The sequence below is a fragment of the Chroicocephalus ridibundus genome, chromosome 9 (genome assembly GCF_963924245.1).
Source record: "Chroicocephalus ridibundus chromosome 9, bChrRid1.1, whole genome shotgun sequence".
NCBI lineage: Eukaryota > Metazoa > Chordata > Aves > Charadriiformes > Laridae > Chroicocephalus > Chroicocephalus ridibundus.
The window spans coordinates 41,374,664-41,395,662 of record NC_086292.1 but is presented as its reverse complement, the minus strand read 5'-3'; the positions used below and the strand labels follow the sequence as shown (position 1 = coordinate 41,395,662).

At 52.8% G+C, this 20,999-nt stretch overlaps 2 protein-coding genes across 4 annotated transcripts in view; one reads left to right on the top strand and one right to left on the bottom strand.

Moving 5' to 3' along the window:
- The window catches only part of FANCI (FA complementation group I), a 24,553-nt gene extending 15,276 nt beyond the window's left edge, over positions 1-9,277 (top strand). The window contains exons 24-37 of one of the 3 annotated variants that reach the window (XM_063346048.1): positions 1,297-1,460; positions 1,856-1,932; positions 2,401-2,517; positions 3,270-3,321; positions 3,923-4,050; positions 4,169-4,237; positions 4,366-4,453; positions 4,763-4,944; positions 5,573-5,629; positions 5,718-5,777; positions 6,505-6,591; positions 7,552-7,647; positions 8,207-8,332; positions 9,141-9,277. In XM_063346048.1, the coding sequence (XP_063202118.1) occupies positions 1,297-1,460; positions 1,856-1,932; positions 2,401-2,517; positions 3,270-3,321; positions 3,923-4,050; positions 4,169-4,237; positions 4,366-4,453; positions 4,763-4,944; positions 5,573-5,629; positions 5,718-5,777; positions 6,505-6,591; positions 7,552-7,647; positions 8,207-8,332; positions 9,141-9,206 (1,369 nt within the window). In that variant the 3' untranslated portion in view covers positions 9,207-9,277. Of the gene's footprint in view, positions 1-1,296; positions 1,461-1,855; positions 1,933-2,400; positions 2,518-3,269; positions 3,322-3,922; positions 4,051-4,168; positions 4,238-4,365; positions 4,454-4,759; positions 4,945-5,572; positions 5,630-5,717; positions 5,778-6,504; positions 6,592-7,551; positions 7,648-8,206; positions 8,333-9,140 lie in introns of those variants that run through there. The other 2 variants (XM_063346047.1, XR_010072454.1) reach the window with 2 other exon arrangements.
- Positions 8,408-20,999, bottom strand: POLG (DNA polymerase gamma, catalytic subunit). Its single transcript, XM_063346049.1, has 23 exons — positions 20,881-20,999; positions 19,828-20,478; positions 19,313-19,508; positions 18,811-18,978; positions 18,404-18,550; positions 18,101-18,180; positions 17,453-17,635; positions 17,157-17,320; positions 16,814-16,937; positions 16,519-16,743; positions 16,258-16,378; positions 15,997-16,068; positions 15,762-15,884; positions 15,346-15,506; positions 15,173-15,226; positions 14,958-15,075; positions 14,324-14,459; positions 13,974-14,220; positions 13,177-13,299; positions 12,716-12,887; positions 12,237-12,445; positions 10,706-10,866; positions 8,408-9,651 (listed from the first exon to the last, which is right to left on the bottom strand). Exons 2-23 carry the CDS (start codon positions 20,418-20,420, stop codon positions 9,590-9,592), a joined length of 3,639 nt encoding a protein of 1,212 aa, XP_063202119.1. The 5' UTR covers positions 20,421-20,478; positions 20,881-20,999; the 3' UTR covers positions 8,408-9,589.

Below are 20,999 nucleotides of genomic sequence, written 5' to 3'. Positions count from 1 at the left end.
CAGCCCTAAAAAGCAGCAATGCATTTTGGGAATTTTTGATTCTTAGGTAGGTTTCTGAAAGAATAATGCAGTCTATAACTGTTTCAAACAGTTATTATTACTGGGTTGAGATCATTGCCTTTCTTTGCTCCTGAGAAATCAAGTGGAGGCACTACAGTTTCTGTGCCAGAGTGAGTGATACAACTCTAATAACAGTACTTGGCCTGGAAGAACCAAACGCCATCAAACTCTCATTTTCAGCCTCTTTCTGACTTTTGGCTCATCACTCATTGTCACAGAGGAGGTAGGATGGTTACAGGCTGGATTCTTGAGGCTTCTGGGATGCAAGAAAGTTAAAATTCACTTCTTGATACAGTATAAAACAGATGTAAGAGGGACACAGGCTTTAGAAAACATTTGTTTAGGACTTTTGCGAGATGCTTGAAGACATTCATGCATCTAATCCTTTGGAAATCCAAGAATGTTAAGCATCTAAATGTCTTTTGGGATCTAGGTCATATCCGCATGGGGTCTTTTCAGATCCCAGTCAGCAGAGAGCACAAAATGCAAATTACCCCTGCCATGAATAATGCCTGTTTTGTGTCTCGCCCCAAATAATGGAGGCTATTTTTGCTGCAGTCATTAGGACTACATGTGAGCTACATGTTTTGCGTGATTGGACATTGAAATAGAATCAGATCATCTGTGCAGGAGACAGAACTAATGAGAAGAAAGTAGAGGGAACAAAAAAGGGAAGAAGTGGGCTTAGGGGAGCAGGAAAAAGATGTTTGCCTACAAATAGAAAAGTCTCCTTTGGGCCAAACAATTTTGCTTTCTTTAAAGCTTTTCCCTTTGCTTCGCCTGCCTTTACCATTCTGATTTTATTTATACAGAGCCCTGTAGAGATACCTGACATTTCACCAATTCAAACTGCCAAGAGAAAAGGTCTTTTTGTCACTGACAGATTTGACACCAGTGGTCAGTGTTTTGGTAGTAGAAGGAAAGCCAGGTGGAAAAAATGAGCGTATAAAGATGGACTTGAAATGGGATTGGAAGGTCTCTTGGCACCCGGAAAGAATTAAATTATTTAGCCGTGCAGGAAGAATGCAATAGCTATTTTGCTGACAGCGAAACAAAATCTTCTTAAAAATGGATCTCTTCTCCCCCCGCTTCCCTATAGGAAAAAGACCTTCCAATTTAGTTATATTAAAAATACGATCCTAAGAGCAGAATCTGTGATTAGCCCTGTTCTCGTTCTTGCACTGCGCAGCCAGCTTTACTGGAGCATGTGATGTTAACTCGTCTCCCGTCCCTTAGGGTTCTGCTTTGGAGGTACACTTCAATTCCCACTGTTGTTGAAGAGTCGGGGAAGAAGAAGGGCAAAAGCATTTCACTTCTGTGCTTGGAAGGTTTGCTGCGGATCTTCAACATGGTGCAGCAGCTGTATGCTGCCAGGATCCCCCAGTTTCTACAAGCCCTGGGTAGGCACACGGTACAGTTCTGCTCTGGTTTCCAGCCTTTGTGTTCCAGTGCGGGCAGTTATGGACCCAGTGCTCTTTATCTGTAAGTAGAGTGAGGGGTCTGGTCCTTGTCTCTCAGTAACAAGGTGAGATTAGCAGCATTGATTTTCATGCCAGAGATATCTTTACCTGCTTTTATAGAGCTCTCAGTCTGTCAGCAGAGGATAGCTGGGGTCTGGTATAGCATTCGTCTATTTGAAGTTTGCCTTTAACACATTTTTGTGCTCACCACAGTTTTGCAGTCTGTATTCCTCCCCTAGCTGTGAGCAGTTGCAGTCTTTCCCACTTTTGGAAATAAATCCTGTATGCTGCTCTTGGCATTTAGCTTTTTTTCTGCACCTCTCTGTCTCTGCCAGATATTACTGATGGTGACGCAGAAGAAACGGATATTAATGTCACAGAGAAAGCTGCCTTCCAGATCCGACAGTTTCAGGTAAGTACCACTGTGTGCTGCAAGTGTTCCAAAGCACTGGTAATTCTGGCAGAAAACGCCGCTAGCTCTCTGTTGCTTGACCACAGGATCGAGTATGTGATAGCAATGGTGACACTGATTCACTGGCAGTTCAGAAAAGCTTCTGATCCCTACGGAGAGCTTCTTCAGGGTGCTCTGCAGAGCTAGATTGAAGTGCACATGTATTTACAGAGCAATAGGGTCCTTCAGTGCAGCATAAACTTCCCTGAGTGTTGTAGAAGTCGCACTGAATCATATGCAGGCCTCTATGTAAGCACTCATAACAAAAAACAGCACTCGCTTTTTAGAAGAGTCCTCTTTTCATATTCTTTGTCACTCTCCTTGTTGCTGATTCCTTTATCTGCTGCAGCTTCTAGTTATTAGCTTCTTAAAATGGCCCAGCGACAACCATGCACGCTCAGGGACTCTCTCTTTCGTTCCCATGATCAGAGGTCCCTGGTGAACCAGTTCAGCAATGCTGAAGATGACTTCAACTCCAAGGAAACGCAGTCACTCATCATAGTTCTCTCCACTTTGTCCAAACTCCTGGATCCAGCCTCTCAGCAGGTACTTCACAACCTTCATGGGGTGGCAGGGATGGGTGGCATAGGTATAGGTGTGGCAAGAAGATTTATCAGATTGGGTTGACATCTGAGCGCTCGGCCATGTGTGCGTGTTCTGCCTTCTGTGGAGCATACCATGTCAAAGTGGCAGTTTTGTTACATTGCCAGCATTCTCCTGTCTCACGCCTGCAAGGGCAATTAAAAACAACTTGTCTTCCCACCCTGCTCCTGAACATTCTGATCCTGCCTTTGGGCACCTGGAGTTTGAATGACTTGTTTGCCTGAGCAGGGACTCCTAACAGAGCCTAGTTGTGGTATGGCTTCCGCATGGGAATAGAGCGAAAAAAGGCCAGCAGACTTGTGACTATTCCAAAGTGGCTGAGTGTCTAATTCCTTCTGTGCAAGGAGACATTTTCTAAAGTGCCCCAATTTTACAAGCTAGGGACTGCAATAAAAATGTGCCAGAAGTCTGGAGTTATTATTTACCTTAAATTAAATGGAGCTGTTACTCTGTCCAAGGGAATGTATACCCATTCCCCGTCTCCTGGATCTCAGCATTTCACTTGTTGGTAGGTTCAGTGTCCTTTGTGGAACTTGGCAGAGCATGGCTGGGTGCCTTTCTGCCAGAAGGGGACTCTGCTGGTCTCCCTTTGCTGGTTATTTGGGGGGTTGGGGTTTGGGGTTTTTTTCTGATTATTAGTTTTTGTGCTGTGAATTCTGTTTCAAAGATGTAACATCGTTTCTCCCCTTATGCAGTTCCTTCAGTTCCTGACTTGGACAGTCAAAATTTGCAAAGAAAATGCTCTTGGTAAGTCAGCTTTGGGGAGCATGTTTAGGTGTGATGTGTCAGGTCTGATATCAGACCTTCAGATGCTCTGCTGTTGTCTGTCCTGTTTTTACTTCTTTGTTACAGGTATAGTCAGGTCTCATTCTGTGGCAGATTGCCGTGACACTGTGGTTATTAGCACAAGTATTAGGGAAGAAACTCCATCTCTATAAATATTAGCACTGCTGAAGAAAGAGAAGCCACTTACTTGAGTTTTCTCCCTTGTTATTTAGCACATCTGTTGCTCAAATCTGGATTTATACTCTGGAAAGATATTACTCTCACCAGAGTCTGTATTGCGTTTCCTCAGTGCTTCTGGTCATCATTTTTCAATGGGCTGAGGGCTCCAGTGTGCCATACTTCTCCTTGCAGTATTATATGTGATGCCCAATGTTGTAAACTCTGCTTTTGTATCTGCAGTATTTTGACAGGTTTTTCACCTACTGTGTATTGTTTCTGGGAAGGCACGCTGTTAAATCCGTACTGAATCTGAGACTTTCCCTCACTGGATGTCTGATATCCCTAAATAGCTAGGGGAGCTCTGCACCTGGTAATGTGTTGTTTTCTTTTCCTTTCCCCACAGAGGATATCGCTTGCTGCAAGGGTTTGCTGTCTCTGCTCTTCAGTCTCCATGTTCTGTACAAGAGTCCTGTCAGCCTGCTGCGGGAACTCGCACAAGACATCCACGCTTGCCTGGGAGACATAGATCAGGTATGATGCAGAAGCAGCCTAACTCTTCATCACTTAGTGCTGTCAGAGCAGAATTGAGTGCATCTCTGGCACAAATTACGTTTTACTCACCAGAATTTGTTTTCTCTCCTCTGCCCAGGACATTGAAGTGGAGAGTCGGTCCCATTTCGCCATAGTGAATGCCAAGACTGCAGCCCCTACTGTCTGTGTGAGTCAAAATAGTGTGTATGGAACGACCTGTAGTGTCCCCGGCTACTCTGCTACAAGTGGCTTGTAGATTCCTGTTGTGCCAAACTCCTCCAAGAACCTGTTTTGTTATTGGTGTTTCTGTCTTAGTTGCTGGTTCTGGGTCAGGCAGATAAGGTCCTCGAAGAGGTGGATTGGCTTATCAAGAAACTCACTAGTCTGGGATCAGACACATCAGGTAATAAAAGTGATCCATTTCTTACTGTTACACCTTTGTCAAAACCTGATGAAGATAGAGAGCAAAAAGATATTTGGGGGTTTTGAGGTAGCATCATCTGAGGGCAGGTTAAACTCTCCCTTGAGCTGGTTCGACATGAACAATGTAAGATAGAAAGTGCTGTCACAAAATCCCTCCGGCGATTGTTTTCCCTGTGCCAGACCGGTGCTTTGTGCACCAGATGCAAAGGGGGTCTTTTGAACTTCCCACCTGCATAATTGCATTCATTAGACACTCATTTACCAGGTATTCATCTCTTTCTTCTAGAAGACTCTTCTCAGGCATCAAACCAAACCCAGGCTCTGGAGAAAGGTGTAATTCTGCAGCTGGGAACTCTGCTGACAGTTTATCATGAGCTGGTACAGACAGCACTCCCTGCAGGGAGCTGTGTGGACACGCTGCTGAGAAGCCTCAGCAAGACATACGCAATTCTCACCTCCCTCGTCAAACATGTGAGTGCTGCTTTGCTGGCAGTGGGCTGGCTGGGATCTAAAAACTTTTTCCCCATCTGCTGCAGCAAGCTCACAGTGACCCCTGGCAGCAGCTACGCTCAGAACTGGGCTGTTGATCTCTTGCAGGAGTTAAGTCCTTATTCTGTTGGCTTTCATGCCCTCAATTTCGTGACCTTTCTGGAGCAGTGATAGTTGTACCAGTGGAGATAAAGGAAAGCTTCCCTCCAGCTGAATTTGGCTGCGCGTGGCCTGGAGCGTTTCTTTCCAGTGTATCTTGTAGGTTCCTCTGTACGCAGTTGTGTGCCACAGTAGATGACACCAGTGATGTTCGCTCAGTTCTCAGTAATCCTGCTTTCGCTACGCATTCCCATCTAGGGCTTGAAGCATCGGACCTGAGGGAACTGGGACATGAAAACAGGCCAGAGGAGCTAGTTTGAGACAAGGTGGTGAATTCCCTTAGCTCTCTCACAGCTCTGGAATGCAGACATGATATTTGGGATATAGCAAGCCACTGGGGAGGACAGTTCTTGCAAATCCTGCCCTCCCCACTGTGCCGTTGGACAAACTGCCTTGAGCCCTGCCTGGAAACAGCGTATCTAGAAGAAACTCTCTTATGTTTTCCTTGCAGTATATCCAAGCTTGCCGCAGCACCTCAAATACGATTCCAGCAAGGCTAGAAAAGCTGGTGAGTGTGAGCGAATTGCGGGAGAAGGAAATGGCTCATTGCCTTGAGCTGGGAGTAACACCGTCCTCTCTGGTGCTTTGCTTTGCAGGTGAAGCTCTCGGGTTCCCATTTGACCCCACAGTGTTACTCATTCATTACTTATGTACAGGTAAGGCCTAAATTAACTGTGGCAAAATCACAGTTGGTCTTTCTGATGCTGAGTGGTGTATCCGCTACAATACATGGGCACCTTTGGGGGATTATTAATCTTCTTGACACGATTTGAGTTTCTTAAATTTCAAGCTTTACTATGTCTAATAATATTATAAGACATTTCAGCACTATTGGGACCAAGCATGCTGATTTCTGCTTGAGCGGGGAAGGGAGAGTGTTTGGGGAGATGCTTCTTGGCTTTTATTTTCCCCTCTCTGTTCATGTCTTTTTTTTTTTTTTTTTTTGGATGAGATTAATACTGCTGTTAGCCACAATGGCAAATAAAGGTCAACACCACTGCAGTCATCACAGTGTGAAGTAACGTGGGTGCCAAAGACTGCAGTGCCAAAGATGGGATTTAGCTGTTTGGAGAGGAACTGGGTGCTTGAGTGAGGAATTGCAGAACAGACGTGGCACGTTAGGGAAGGTGTAGTGGTGTGCAGAGCTACCCCTCCTGGGGACTTCGCACACATACATATTTCTGAATGTATAAATTATGAAATTAGTTTTTGTTTCCTTATTTTTTTGAGATTACCCCCCCATTCCATCCTTGTATTACTACCTTTCTGTTTTCTAGCTGGTAATGCTGTTAGTTGGCCAGAGTAGACTTCTCTGGCTTTACTTGCCTGGCCTTTCTTCTCTAATTGTCCTCTACTGCCTCATCTCTTGTCATCCTCCTTCAGAACATCCACAGTGAGAGCTTAAGCTTTGCAGAAGAGAAGAAAAAGAAGAAGAAAGAGGATGAAGCTGCTGCAGTCTCCACAGTCATGGTAAGATCGACTCACTCTCTACTAGAACAAGGGAGAGGGCCTGCATTTGAATTTGGGATCGTACCGCAAGGTCCGTGTTACCTGGTGGCTTCACCAGTCACAAACTGACATTTGGGCCTTTAAGTAAAAAACTAGTTATCATTTGGGGCAAGCTATGAAATTACAGAAATGGGCTAATCTGTTGGAACTAATACTGCACTCTGTTTAAGTGCTTCTTAATGTTATCAGTACATTAAAGACAAAGTAGTGTATTCCACTAAAGGAAGGCAGTTGACAATGACTGCTTTGGTTGGGAGCAAGTGAGCAGGCTGGCAGGTTCCTGGTCTTTTATGCCCTTTGTTTGTGCTCCCGGCCAGCATTTCCTCTGTCTCGTCAGCTGTCCCAGACATTCCTCTGATGTTAAGGTTTTAAAAGCCACAAGCATGATCTTCCTGGCTGTTCCCTGAGCATACGGAAATGAACTGAAATGCTGCGTGTCCTTTTACCACTCTGTCACCGTGGGGAAGAAACACCAGTGGTGGTAAATAAACAGGGCAAAGATGTGCTGAAACAGGGATGTGCTCATTGCCTGGCAGGCACGCGCTTGCGATGCCTTTGCAGAGCTGGGGCAGGGGAAGATCTGCTCTGATGGCTGTCAGGCATATCAGGGCTGTGGACTGCAGGCCGAGTACAAGACAATACATGGGACAGCCTCACTGCAGAACCATCCTGGGAGTCAATTTCAAACCAGTAACAAACTGGCAAGGTTTGCTGGGGCAGGACTGACATGGAGCAAGACACTTTTCTAAACTGGAGTCACGCTACAGCATTGTTGTCTTTTGGGGGAGTCTAAGCTGCTGATACAAATATCGGTGCCACACTAGCGCCATAGCAGGCGTGCCTGTTAATGATGTCAGCACCAGGGTATCTTCAGGCCGTTCACTTCCAAATCTGACCTTCCGCTCTCCTTTTCCATTTCAGGCGAAGGTGCTTCGGGAGACAAAGCCAATCCCAAATCTGATATTTGCAATAGAGCAATATGAGAAGTTCCTTATCCATCTCTCCAAGAAATCAAAGGTAATGCAAAGCGGAGCCCTTCTGTGACCCGAATTGAGTGGAACAGTGGTATTGTGATGTAGTAGAGGGCTACTGCAGTTCCACCTTTTCAAATCTCCACTGCTGTTCCAATTGGGAGGCGTAAGGACCTTATACCTCTTCCAGCCTTTACGTGAGCTCCTGGCCCAACACTACTGAATTTCTGTCACGCTGGTACCAGCAGGTGGCAGTGGCAGTACTGCCCGTGACCCAGCATTCTCTGGGGTTTCTGGTGGAGCAGATACTTACACACCTAATGCCAGCTTTCCTCATCCCACTCCCCCCAGTCTGTTTCATAAGCAGGAGGGAAGTGTACCACGATGAAATACTACACCAGAGTGAGAATAACTGGTAATCATTTGTCTCTTATGAAAACATAAATGCGCCACTGGATTGCATGGACTTTTTGCTTCAATCCTGCATTATTACTGTGATGGGCTCCGTCCCAGTGCTGTGCAAAGGGCTAAGCAGGGTAGGAAACAAAACCAAGATGCTAATGGCATAATGTCCTCTCCCCCTGGTTTCACCTTGGTTGCTGCAGGTGAACTTGATGCAATATATGAAGCTAAGCACCTCCCGGGACTTCCGCATCAACGCATCCATGCTAGACAGCGCCTTGCAGGAGCATAACACAGAGGATGCTGAAAACGAGCCAGACAACGACCAGGTCAGAACTCATTTATCTGCTGTTACTGATGGTTTTTCCCTCTCTTGAGGCCAGCTGTAGTTGTGACCTGTTCAGGTATATGTGAAATCAGGACAGTTTGACTTCCCTGGGTTGGCTCTCACTCTAATACTACACTGATAAACAGTTCATCTGGCTAATGTCCCCTACGCTCTAGCCCTCTCCCTTGAGTGACCTTCATGTCTGTATCTCTGGTCTTAGGGAACTAAGGCTGCTCTTACAGCCTCATTGTTTGCCTCAGCAAGCAGAGGGGTCTACCAGCATCACCTTTGAGGACCTACTGGCTGGCCAGGATCAGACCTTTGCAGCACGATACAAAGTGGCTTTGCATCTAGGTTAACTTCTGTAGCTAAACAGCTGGCGGGGCAAACTCTACAAGGCATCATTCTCCTCACACCCGTCTCTTCTACTACACAGTGCTGGGGAAGGTAGCACAACCTGTGCTGGATAGAGAGATAAACAATCTACTTTGCTGATTGTCCAGGTTTTTATTGGTGCTTCTGTCTGTATTTTCCTGAGTGTTTCAACAACCAAAACCCAGCACAAACAGTCCCTGTCCTGTGCCATTCATAACCTGTGGTCTGAGTTCCAACACAAACTGGGGCAGGGGGGCCACGGGGAAAGTCTCAGTGGGTGAGAGGAGTCCCATGTTCACATCATTTTGTTAGGGAGGAAAAAGAGCTAAATCCTGTTCTGCACGTCTGCTTTCTTGCTTTAGGTAAACATTCCTTAGACTAATCCTACAAAACCAATCATACTCTGTGCTGCTGCTCTCTTCTTCCCCCTCCAGAGCAGCACCGCAGATCAGACAGATGAGAACCAGGAACCCAAAAAGAAAAGACGGCGAAAAAAATAAAGCTGGGGTTGCTGCTGCTGCCTTTTCCCATGGTGCCTCTTCTGTGGCAGGCTCACCTTGGTCTTGGAGAACTGCGTGTAGGGAGATAATGGTTTGTTGTTTCTCTTGCCAAATACTTCAGACTTCTTCCTTTGTGCTCATGGGTGTTTAAGCAGCAACTCAGGCCACTGTCTCAGGTTTTACAGCTGGCTGCTGTGCTCGGAAGCTCCTCTGCTATTTGAATGTGCTGCTATCAAAATCATCTTCCCCAGGAACATCCCTTCTTACAGCAAAAAGGAAACAGAGTGACCGGGCTCAGTCCCCGCCAAAAGATCTCCTTCTGAAAGGACAGCCAGGCTCTGGCACGCTCTCTGGACAACTGTCATTCTGGCACTCTAGCATCATCACTTCTTCTCCAGCGAACCTTTGGTTATTTCAATTAGCTGATATATATCCAGTGCTTCTCCTGGAAGACAATGGGACAATCAGTTCCCTTCATTCTGCAGTACGCTCAGAGACTGTGTAACATAACAGTGACAGTCGTGATTTGCTTTTAATTCAGAGCGTGTAACACAAAAAGCCCTAAATTTATTCAAACTTCTGTTTTGGGTGGTGGTGTGAACATGAGTTGTTCTGCCTCGGAGCTGAAGCGTGCTGCTGCCTGAGCAGCAGAGAGGTGATAGCTCCCTCACGTGAGGCTGGCTGTGCTGTTACCTGTTTGTTGACCCTGACACGATGCACTTGTTTAATTTGCCTTGTTCTTGGTGCGACCAGAAGTGTCCTTTTTTGCCCGCAGAACACAAATCTTGTTTCTAAAAGCACCCTTTGCCTGTAAGATGCCTAATAAAGGTCACCTAAGGGTGGAGTGTCTGATGTGTTCAGTGACTGAGAGAACAAATCTGAGGGCGGGTTTTTCTTATCTGAGAAAACGCTGCCGCACAGCGAGGAGGAGCTGTTTAATGCAGCTCCCAGCCAAGAGTTAAAAATGTTTGTTGGCAGCAGTTACAGGATTATATGGAGTGCAGATAGGGACGAGTGTAGACCTTGGGATTGTTGGGGAAGAAGACAGCAATGCCAAGGTCTCTGAACAGAGATGCACTGAACTAAGGGGGAGTGGGGAAGGAGAGAAAGCACCGAAGACTAGAAGGGCAAAATATACGAGGTTGTTTCTTCTCATTTCAGAGAAGGAGCAATTCCATCTTGGGCTGTGTTAAAAGTGCACAGGAGGGCTCCTCTCTGAGGGCATGCAGTAACAGAGCCGAGCCTGACTCATTGCTATCGGAAATATTTTGAAGCAGCAGCACAAATTACTTGTGAATTGCGAAAGGAAAGAGGAGCAGAGAGGGGCTGGCCCCAGGGCCATGGCTGCCCTGCAGAGCAGCTGATGGGTGGGGAAGCAAGGGGGTCCACAAAGGGAGGGCCCCACAGGGAAGGGCTGCTTAGGCCAAGTGCTCTGCCTAAGCCAGGGGGCTTGTGCAGAGGGGATTACAGGGCGGTGAGTTTGCATGGACACCACTCACCTTGAGGGATACCGTATTTCTTTTCCATGCCAGTTGGGTTTGATGGCGTCACGCAGTTCATGGTCACCTCTTTCCTTAAGCACTGGTCAACATCCACTGCACTGAAGAATGCCACCGACTGTGGCAGATCCTGCAGGCCCAGTTTGTAGGCAAACATGCACCTGGAAGAACAAGAGACCAGGTGGGACAGTGCTAGACATTGCCCTTAGCCTTGTCACACCTGGCTTTGACCAGCCAGACGTCGCTAATGGGTTACTCTGCACCCATGTCACTCTGGGGCTGGAGGACAAGGTGCTTTGTAAGTGCTGGGTGGACGGAGGGTCAAGTGTTGCTGAAGTTGTACATGGGAGGAACAGAGAACAGCACGTTGAGCCTCTTTGAAGAAAGGGAGGACCCGGCCCTTCGCTGCTGGCTAATCCTCCCAGGCAGAGCCCATGCTGAATTTTCCCAGCAGGAATCCCTGTGCACGCAGGAGCCAGCACAAAGGTACGAACGTCAGGGCGCCTGCCCCCGCTGCGCCCACCGCACCGGCACAGGAAGGCTGTCTGCTGTATCTGAGAAAACAGCTTGGCTTTGGCTGGCTCCTGTATAACCAAATACCCCACGGTGCCAGGAAGGGGATCTGGCAAAGCTGGCTGTGCCGGAGCCACACTGAAGGGAGGCCGTTGAGGTCAAGAGCTTTCCAGGCTGAGCTTTACTTTGCATGGGGCAGGGAGGCTCCGGGAACACCCCTCACTGCAGAAGGGGCAACAGCGCCGGTGCTCACAGCACAGAAAACGGGCCGTGCCCCTCGCTGTCCCCTGAAGGCAGGGGGATGTGGCAGAGCTACGGGCAGAGGCCTGCGTACGGCCAAGGACAGTGAGCAGAGCACACAGAAACAGGAACGCAGATATCAATACTGATGGAACGAAGAGGAACTGGTTCAATATAAACACGGAACAAGAAAACAGCTTCGCGGGCTTATCTTGGTGGGAACTGAACAAGGTGACTGGGTTAGTGATCCGAAATATGTGTTTACTCGCCTAGCAGGTGCATGGAAAGTTTTAGAGCTCGGGTATAAAAGCTGAGGCCTGAGAAGCAATAAATGATTTCATGCTTATCACAGCTGGAGTCCGTGCCTTCATACACCACAGGGGGAGAGGAGGGATGGGGACAGTTTCAGGCTCCCAGGGGCTCAAGGGCTGCTGCCATGTGACGGCCGCAGACCTGAAGGGAATAGGACACGATGCACTCGCATCCCAGAGGAGCGGAATGACTGGCAGGAGCCAAAAGCCGAAGATATCCCCCTTTTGCCAGCACGTCATCCCTGGAAATCAAAGCCGAGCTCCATTTATAGCCACCCGAATCACACGTGAAGGAACTGCAACCTCCAGTGCTGCCCACTTCCCTTGAGCAGAAAACTCCTCTGCACCAGCTCGGTGTGGGCAAAGCTAACCCCTCTGCTGTTACCCCAGTCCCCTGAGCTTGCCCTGTCCCACCCCAGAGGCGCTGGTGCTTGTCCCCAGGAGGCACCACAGCCGTCCCACCTCACCTTGTGAGGAGGTTGGTGATCTGCAGGGCCAGGGCTGCCCGGTAGCGATCCTGCTGCTGGACCAGGTAGCGCACCTCATCGTGGATGCTGATGCAGAAGCGCCCGTTTATGTCGAACTCCTCAAAGAGCCACTTCATGGCGACCAGCATGAGGTGCAAGTAGTCGACAGCTGAGCTCTGCACCACCCAGTTCACTCTGCTGGTCAGAAACTGGTGGAAGGAAACAGACAAATGTTCAAGGACATCGGGGTCCAGGGCCTGGTACCAATACAGGAGAGAACTCCTGGGAGAAGTCTGTTAAATTCAGGGGTTTTGGGTTTTCTCGACAGCATGCAGATAAAGAATAGGGGAAGGGGTTTTTTTTCATGGCTTCAAGAGCCTACTGGGCCTCCGCTATCTAAGAAGGGCTGAACTTAAGATTGCCATTTTGGAGAAGACAAGCAAAGTTGAGAGCTCAGCAGCACAGAGCACCATCCTTACCTCCCCCTTGGCCACAGCGGGCTCCAGGGCCCTGCTGATGTGACAGCCCAGCACCGGGGTCTGCGGGGACGGGGATAAGGCGATGCTCTCCAGCTTGTTGAACATTTCGGACTCAGTGCCTCCAGCCCACACTCGGTGCTGCACCACATCCCACTTCTTCTTCCTCCGGGACCTGGTGGGGCAGAGGGGAGGTTTGCTGGAAGCAAGGGACGGGGCTATAAGCCCTGTTTGAGAGCCTCAAATGCTTTGGGGCGGCCAGATGAGCCCCTGCAGCCTCCTGCTGCTAATTGCTCACTGGGAGAGACTGGCAGCCCCCAAATCAAACAGACTCAGCCCTGGGAGAGCAGGGAGGGAGGATCAGGACCATCCAACCCCGTCTCCCTTCTCCGCCCGCAGGGCTCCAGCTCCCTCCTCCTCACACCCCAGTGCCACCAGAGCCATGCAAGGTCGGAGCATCTCACCTTTTAATGGCTTCTCTCTGGAGCCGTTGGACATCCTGGGCCGATACCGATCCGTCCTCCGCCCTGTCCACAGCCAGGTTCAGCTCCCTCACCAGCCACTCCCCGTCCTTGGAAAGATGAAACCTGGAGGGGACAGTGACCCACACCCAGGTCATAGAATCATAGGATGGTTCGGGTTGGAAGGGACCTTGAAGATCATCCAGTTCCAACCCCCCTGCCCTGGGCAGGGACACCTCCCACTAGACCAGGCTGCTCAAAGCCCCATCCAGCCTGGCCTTGAACACCTCCAGGGATGGGGCAGCCACAACTTCCCTGGGTACAACCTCCCTGGGCAACCTGTTCCAGTGTCTCACCACCCTCACAGTAAAGAATTTCTTCCTAATATCCAATCTAAATCTATCCTCTTTTAGTTTTGACACCGTTGACCCTTGTCCTATCACTACACTCCCTGGTAAAGAGTCCCTCCGCATCCTTCCTGTGTCCCCCTTTAGGTACTGGAAGGCTGCTATAAGGTCTCCCTGGAGCCTTCTCTTCTCCAGGCTGAACAACCCCAACTCTCTCAGCCTGTCCTCATAGCAGAGGTGCTCCAGCCCTCTGATGATCTTTGTGGCCCTCCGCTGGACCCGTTCCAACAGGTCCATGTCATTCTTGTGCTGAGGACTCCAGAGCTGGATACAGTACTCCAGGTGGGGTCTCACGAGAGCAGAGTAGAGGGGGAGAATCACCTCCCAGGTCCCATGGGACATGGCCACCATCCCCGTCCCCACTCACCCTCCACCTCCCCAGACGGCACCCACCTCCGGACGCCCTTGGTGACAGCATACATCTGCTGAGCCTTCTCACGCGCCTGCTGCTGTGTCAGCCGATGGTTGAACTGCATCAGCAGCCGCTCAGCAAAGGGCTGCCCGGCCCCGTAGATGCGCCCGTAGTTGAAGACTTTGGCGTGCTCCCGGCTGATGCCCACCGTGGCGGCCGTCTTGCTGTGCAGGTCTGTGGCGTTGCTCTTCTTCCCCTGCAGAGTCATCCAGCCAAAGGCCGTGCAGCCTGCCGGGAAGGGAGCAGGGGTTGGACACCACACAGAACCGGACTCAGGGGATCATCCCGCTAACCCAGCAAACCCATTCCCCACGGTGCAGCCCCAGCTCACCGTGCATGCCAGCGAAGTGAGCCTCGCCGAGGACAGCAGCTATCCAGAGCTCCTGGGAATCCACATCCGCGCCCACCAGCGAGTAGCCAGGTGGCACCTGGACCATGGCTTTCAGCTCGCTGCCCACACGGTCGGCCTGCGGGACACAATGCCCAGCTCAGTACAAGCCCTGTACCTCCCTCTCCTCCTCAGCAGCACAGGAGCAGCCTTCCTCCTGCAGCCGTGGCGTGCTGGCTCTCCTGGCGCTGCCCCATGCCCTAAACTCTGCTCTGGAAGTAAAAACCGGGTTTAACACACGCGTGGGGCATCAATCACTTGGTCACTTGCCCCACGTTCCTCCAGCACAGAAGAAGGGGAGCTTGGGGAAGGACAGAAAACGGTGCTTCGCTGTTTTCTTCTCTTTTCACCAAGTTTTGAAGCTCAGGAGCCTCTGCTGGCTCTTTCCCCTCTCCCAGAGTCAAAGCACATCAGCAAGAGAAGGGCCGCAGCACCAGCCCTGCCACCTCAAATCCCAGCATCCAGCCCCAACTCCTATTTTTAACCCAGGCTGCTCCCACCTGGGTTGGAAATAGGAGTCCGAAACGCACAGAGGGTTCCCCAAAACACCCCCACAAGGACCCAAGCGCGGCCATACCCGGGCATTGCTGGCTGTCAGCCACGTGGGCTCCACCGCCCGGCGTGTGATGGTGCCCGCAGTCACCACCTGTGGCAGGATGGCTCCATAATCATCCTCCTCATTATAGTCAGGGTGCCTGGGACAGAAGTGAAGGTGAGTATCATGCTGCAAGAGCCCTCCCGGCGCAGCGTGGAAGGGATCGTGGCCCCAGCTGGGGCCATTCCTCACCGTACCTGGTCACCACACGAGGCAGCTCCCCTTTCTTCAGCCACACCACCATCTGGGAACTGGAAAGACACACGGCAGGCAAGATGCTGAGCCCCCCTGCATCCACACAACCTCCCTCGGCCACCACACTGCCTCCACCCGCAGAAACATCACGATTCAGCTGAAGGCAGCTGCTTACCTGATCCGCTTGTGAGCGTTCCTCCAAAATGAGATCATTTTGTTAATTTCGAGGGCTCTGGTCCCATGGGTGCGGCCCACAGCAGCCCGCAGGGTGCCGTCCTCCATCTGGGGCAGGAAATCCTTGGCAAAAGGGCTTCCCACGTTGTTATTGTTCCCATCCTTTAGCAGCAAAAGAGGTGCCAGGGCTCAGCACACCACCACTCAACATCAATAAAGCGCTGTGCATTCTCCTGCCCCAGCTAGAGATGCCTTTCCACCCCCATACCCCATGGGACAAGATCACAGGGGTCCCAGGAGTCCTGGCAGCACTGGGGTGACAGACAAGATGACATGGTTGTCCAGCAGGACCACGGGAACTGGGATGCAGGGTGGCTGGGAAGCCCCCAGGAAGAACCCCAGGAACACCCAACTTGCCTTGTGAGGCAGCTTGAAGAACCAGCACCCAGTGATGTTGACATCGTTGTAGGGACCATTGCCATGGTGGTACGAAGGCTGGTTCCTCGCCTCCACTGGCTCACACAGCACATCCAACTCCTCCTGCAACCAGCAATGCAAAGTGATGTCAGGAACCCCCCTGGCACAGGAGGAAGGGGAAATCGAGGGAAGAAGGACCAATCTGCCACCCCATAGCACTGTAAACCTCCTCTACCTGTGCCAGGCTCTGGTCTGCTCTGCCCATTTTCTCCTCCACATCCACGTCCAGCTGGCTCAGCTCCTCCACCTGCGAGACAGAGGGACCACAGGGGAAACCGGATAAAACACCACTTCTACGGTGATTTAATGTTTATTAAAGAAAATTTCTCACTTTCAGTCCCCACAGCCAAGCACAGGGCTGGTTTTCACAGGCGCATGGGAATAAGCCCAGCCCCACACCTCCTTCCCACCGACGACCCTCCATCCCTTCCTTCACCTTCTGCCACATCGTGCTGCCATCCATCACCAGCAGCTCATCCTCCATGGCGGCGTCCGGCCCCGGGGGCTGCTCCTTGCCTTTCTCCAGGCAGTGCTGCCTGTACAGGTACTCGATCACCCTGGCAGGGGAGAGGGCAGGGTTCACGCATCCACAACAAGGACCGAGGCTCAGGGGCAGCACCTGGGCAGGGTCCTGGGAAGCTCCCGAACCCCTCCATGGGGCAGCCCCTGGCTCAGAACCTCACTACATCCCCCTCACCTGTGCGGGCAGGGAGGACCCTCCAACTCCAAGGGGCCTTCCAGCACATTGTCCTGCCGCCCCGGCACCAGGTAGCCCCAGCCATGCTTCTCCGAGTAATGGAGGGGGAAGCCGTCCCAGGCCAGGCGCATCAGCTTCGGGGTCACCCTCATCTGCAGGCTGATGAGGCTGGGTCCCGGCACCCATCCCGCCTCCTCCAGGCGCGGGCACAGCTTGCGGTACCAGCTGGGGAGCAGCAGGGATGGGTCAGAGAGCGCAGGGCAACCCCTGGGGACACCCAGGGTCCCCAACTCACCCCGGGTGGCCCGGCAAGTGCTGGAGTCTCTTGGGTTGCAGCACGACTGTCTCCTTCAGACGCTCCAGGCAAACCTGGCTTGCGGGGGCTTTCAGCTCCTCATCCTCCCCAGGGGGGCCGGGGTCTGGTGGGGCAAGGAGGACTGGCTGACAAAGAGCCCTCCATGCCACCCTGCTGGGGACGGGGACCTTGAGACAGCCTCCCCCACCACACACCCCAGCAAGAGACACAGGGCAGCAATGCTTCACCCTACCAGTGCCAACAAGCCAAATCCCTTTGTCTGGGTGCCCAAGAGAAGGCATCTCTTGAGCATCCCTTGTCCCCAGGGACCACCTGTGCTCACCTTCCTGACACACCTCCACGGACCCATCTGTGCCTGCCACTGCCGCAGAATCTTTGTTGTTCTCGTCCTGACCCTTCTTCTTCTTCTTCTTTCCTGGATTCTTCTTCTGCTTAAACTCCTGCGTGTCCCACTCAAGATCCCAGAGCCAGGGGTCATCCCTGTACCTGCCGACACACCGCTGTCACACTGCAGCTTTGTTCCCTTCTCCAGCACCCGTCCATAGCCTCCCAGGGACCACTCAAGATCTGGCCTCCACCCTGAAAGAGGCAGGACCTGCTCCCCAAGCCCGCAGGTACCTTTCCTCGTGCAGCAGCTGGCAGGCCTCGTTGGCCAGGTTCATCAGGGACTTCTTCATCTCCTTCTGCAGCTCCTCGTAGATGCCCTGAGCATCATCCAGGTACCTTTTCCAGTTCCCGTTGACAGGCAGGTAGGACACCCCCATCTCCAGCATCCCTGCAAACGTCACAGGGTGGGGACACCTAGAACCCGAAGCAGCGAGGAATTAGGTAACTGCTGGAGCATTTGCCCTGGAAGTGCCAGACTACAACAGACACAAACGTGTCTTCACCTAGTTTCCCAGCCCCACACACCTCTTGATGCTCTTCCTCTAAACCTGTACGGATCCCTGCATCTTCTGCCTGCCTTGCACATAAATTGCTCCCCTAAAAACAGCCCCATGAACTAACCCCAAAGCTGCATCACTGTCATCTGCCTCATTGTCTGCTCACCTCCTCCTCCAGTCACACTGTGCTGCCAATTATTCCTTCTGACCTGCAAAAGGGGGGGGTCTGAGGTTCCCCCTGAAATGGATTTCAGGGCTCCCCAACCTCCCACTGCCACCCCAAGGACAAGAGTAGCCGCATCCCGTCCCCAGAGGAACCACAATTCTCCCCGCTGCCAGCCAAGACCACAGCCAATGCCAGGCAGAGCTTGGTGGCTCTCACCTCTCCATGAAGAGTGGCAGCTGCTCCTGAAACACCTCGTGGGTGGCCTGGACATCACGGGCACAATACGACATCAGGTCCTGGGGGCAGAGGCAGGTGAGAGCAGGCAAAGCAGCCACCCTTCTGCCAGCACAGGGCAAGGCACCGGGGCTGCAGGAGGATGGGGGACACCACAGCCCCACGCACACCCAAATCCTTCACAAGACAGGGCAGCAAAATGGAAACTATCCCAGCAGCTGCTCCCGCCCCTCTCCCACCTCCAGCTCCCGCTGCCCATCAGGATGTTGGGACAGCCGCTCGCACCTGGAAGTGACTCCTGATGTCGGCCATGGTTCCCTTCACAAAGAGCTCCCGTGCTTCCTTCTCCAGTGGCTCCCCCCCAACATACAGTGCATGCACGTCCGCCAGGTTGTTGATGCTGCTGACGTGCACCCAGTCCCACGAAGTGACCTGCGAACGAGAAGAGGGGTCAGATGGTGCAGGATGAGGACAGGCTGCAGCTGGGATCAGGAGGGGTAAAGGATGCCCCTGCTCCATTTTAAACCAAGGCCAGGTCATCTGGAAGGCGCTGGGAAAGATTCACCCAGCAGAGACGCTCCAACAGCTCCTACTCTGCTGGTACAGAGCAGACGGTCCCGGTACCAGAACAAACAGTCCCATCACAGGATCAAACAGTCCCCTGCCACCCAGGCCACAGCTCCCTTACTCACAGCTGGCCCCTCCGTTTTGCTGCGCGTTTTCTTCATGTGCTCCTTGACCTGCTGCAGTCCTTGCCTTTTGCCATGCTTGGCAGCCATCCAGAGGCTGCGCTGGAAGCCCGTCAGCCCCGAGATGGCCATGTGCATGCTCATGGTGTCCAAGAAACGCACCCGGGAGCCCTGGGACACATTGGGGGAAAAAGTGCCTTAGCAGAGCTTCTAGGAGGATCTGTTCCATGATCTTTCCAGGCACAGAGGTGAGGCTGACAGGTCTGTAGTTCCCAGAATCTTTCTTTTGACCCTTTTTAAAAATGGGTGCAATGTTTCCCTTTTTCCAGTTCCCAGGGACTTCACCTGACTGCCATGACTTTTCAAATATCACGGAGAGTGCCTTGGCAACTACATCGGGGTGGCTGAAGTCCCCCAGCAGGATGAGAGCCTGCAAGCACGTGCCACAATAACCCTGAAAAGCCAGCACAAATGACTATCACAAAGCAACAGCACTGCAGATTACCTGGATAAGGTACTGCTCCTTGATGAATGCCCGGTCGAAGGCCACATTGTGCCCCACCACCACTCTCTCAGGCCAGTCCTGCTTTCCAGCACAGCTGGCGCCTGCCGGGCTCTCCAGGGGAATGAGGTCAGCCAGGGTGAGGTGGCTGGACCAGGAGTAACGCTGCTCCAGCAGCCGCTTGCTGCACCACGAGTACCTGCAGATGACATACAGCACCCCACAGCCATAAAAAATAAAGTAGGGGCTCCCAGGACCAAAAGCACCTGCTGTGACATGGGGTTCTGAGCAGGATCCCACCCTGGGAGGGAGGGAGGTGACTGCCAGGGTGCACTGTGCTTGCTAACCAGGACAGACATCCCACATCCCAGAGCCAGGCTTCACGGCTTTGCTGTTTTCCCTGCAAGCCAGTGGTGGTTTACAGGAAGAGGCTCTGTTTGGGAGCATCCCCATCCTTCCCGAAGCTGTCTCCCCCCACCACCACGACCCTAAGCATCACTGCCAGCACCACATCTCACCAGGCGTGTGGCGAGACCGCCACAGCCAGCGTCGGGCAGTGGCCATCAGCCACGCACACCTCCACGTCCAACACCACCGCCCGCTCCTCAGGGAAATCGACAGCTTCTGCTTGCCCGTCAGGGCCGTAGCGGGTCCAGCCGAGCTGCCATGCCCACTGAGCAGGGACGGGGGGCAGCTCGCACTGCAGCAGCTCGTTGGCCGCCTCCAGGTAGGGCAAGCTCTGCTTCTGTGCCAGGATGCGAAAATGCTCGTCGATGTTGTCCCCGTACATGCGGGGCAGCTGCAGGTCCACGTCGGGGAGCGTGGAGGTCTCCTTGCCCCACAGGTCATGGCGTTGCAGGTGCTCTACACTTCTCTGGATCTCAGCCGCCGAATAGTGTACCTGGGCCCCCCGGAAGATCTGCTCATGGAGGGTCTTGGACAGCATCTGGATGTTGAGGGGGTTCATGCGCCGCTGGCCCTTGGCCGGCTCCTGGGCCGGGTTCTCCGGCAGCGGGCAGCTGGCAGAGGAGCTGGAGGTGCATCTCCGGGGCCTGGAGCTGTGGGCTGCAGTGCAGCCCCTCACCGATCTCCTCCAGGGCAGGCGCCTCATCTCCCCCTACTCTGGGGGTGCGCCTCCAGCAGGGGCTGCCCCCCCCGGGCGGCCAGAGCTGCAGGGAGAGAGACAGGGTGAAGCTCCGCGCTGCACCCCCGGGAGCCCTGCAACCCCCCCACAGCCGTGCACACACCCCCTGCAGGATGCAACCCCCCCCCCAAGGAAAGCACCCCCCCAAGGACTGCAACCGCCCCCCCACACGTATGCAACCCCTGCAGCCACGTACACCCCCCCGCAGCCGTGCACACCCTCCACAAGTATGCCCCCCCCAGCCTTACACGGCCGTACTCCCACACACACAACCGTGCCCCCCCCTTACACAGCCGTCCCCCTCCCAGCCGTGTCCCCGCCTCACACGACCGTGCCCCCACCCCCCAAACGGACGTGTTCCCCCTCACACGGCCATGCACCCCCCCAAACGGCGGTGCCCCCCCCACCCCTCTCGCCCCTCACTGACCTGCTCCCAGACCCGCACCGCCGCGGCCTGGGCCGGAGGGCGGATCCAAACCGGGGCGCCCGGGGGAGCTTCCGGCCGCGCTGACGTCCCGTCCCGTGTGTGTATGTATTCGCCCCCCC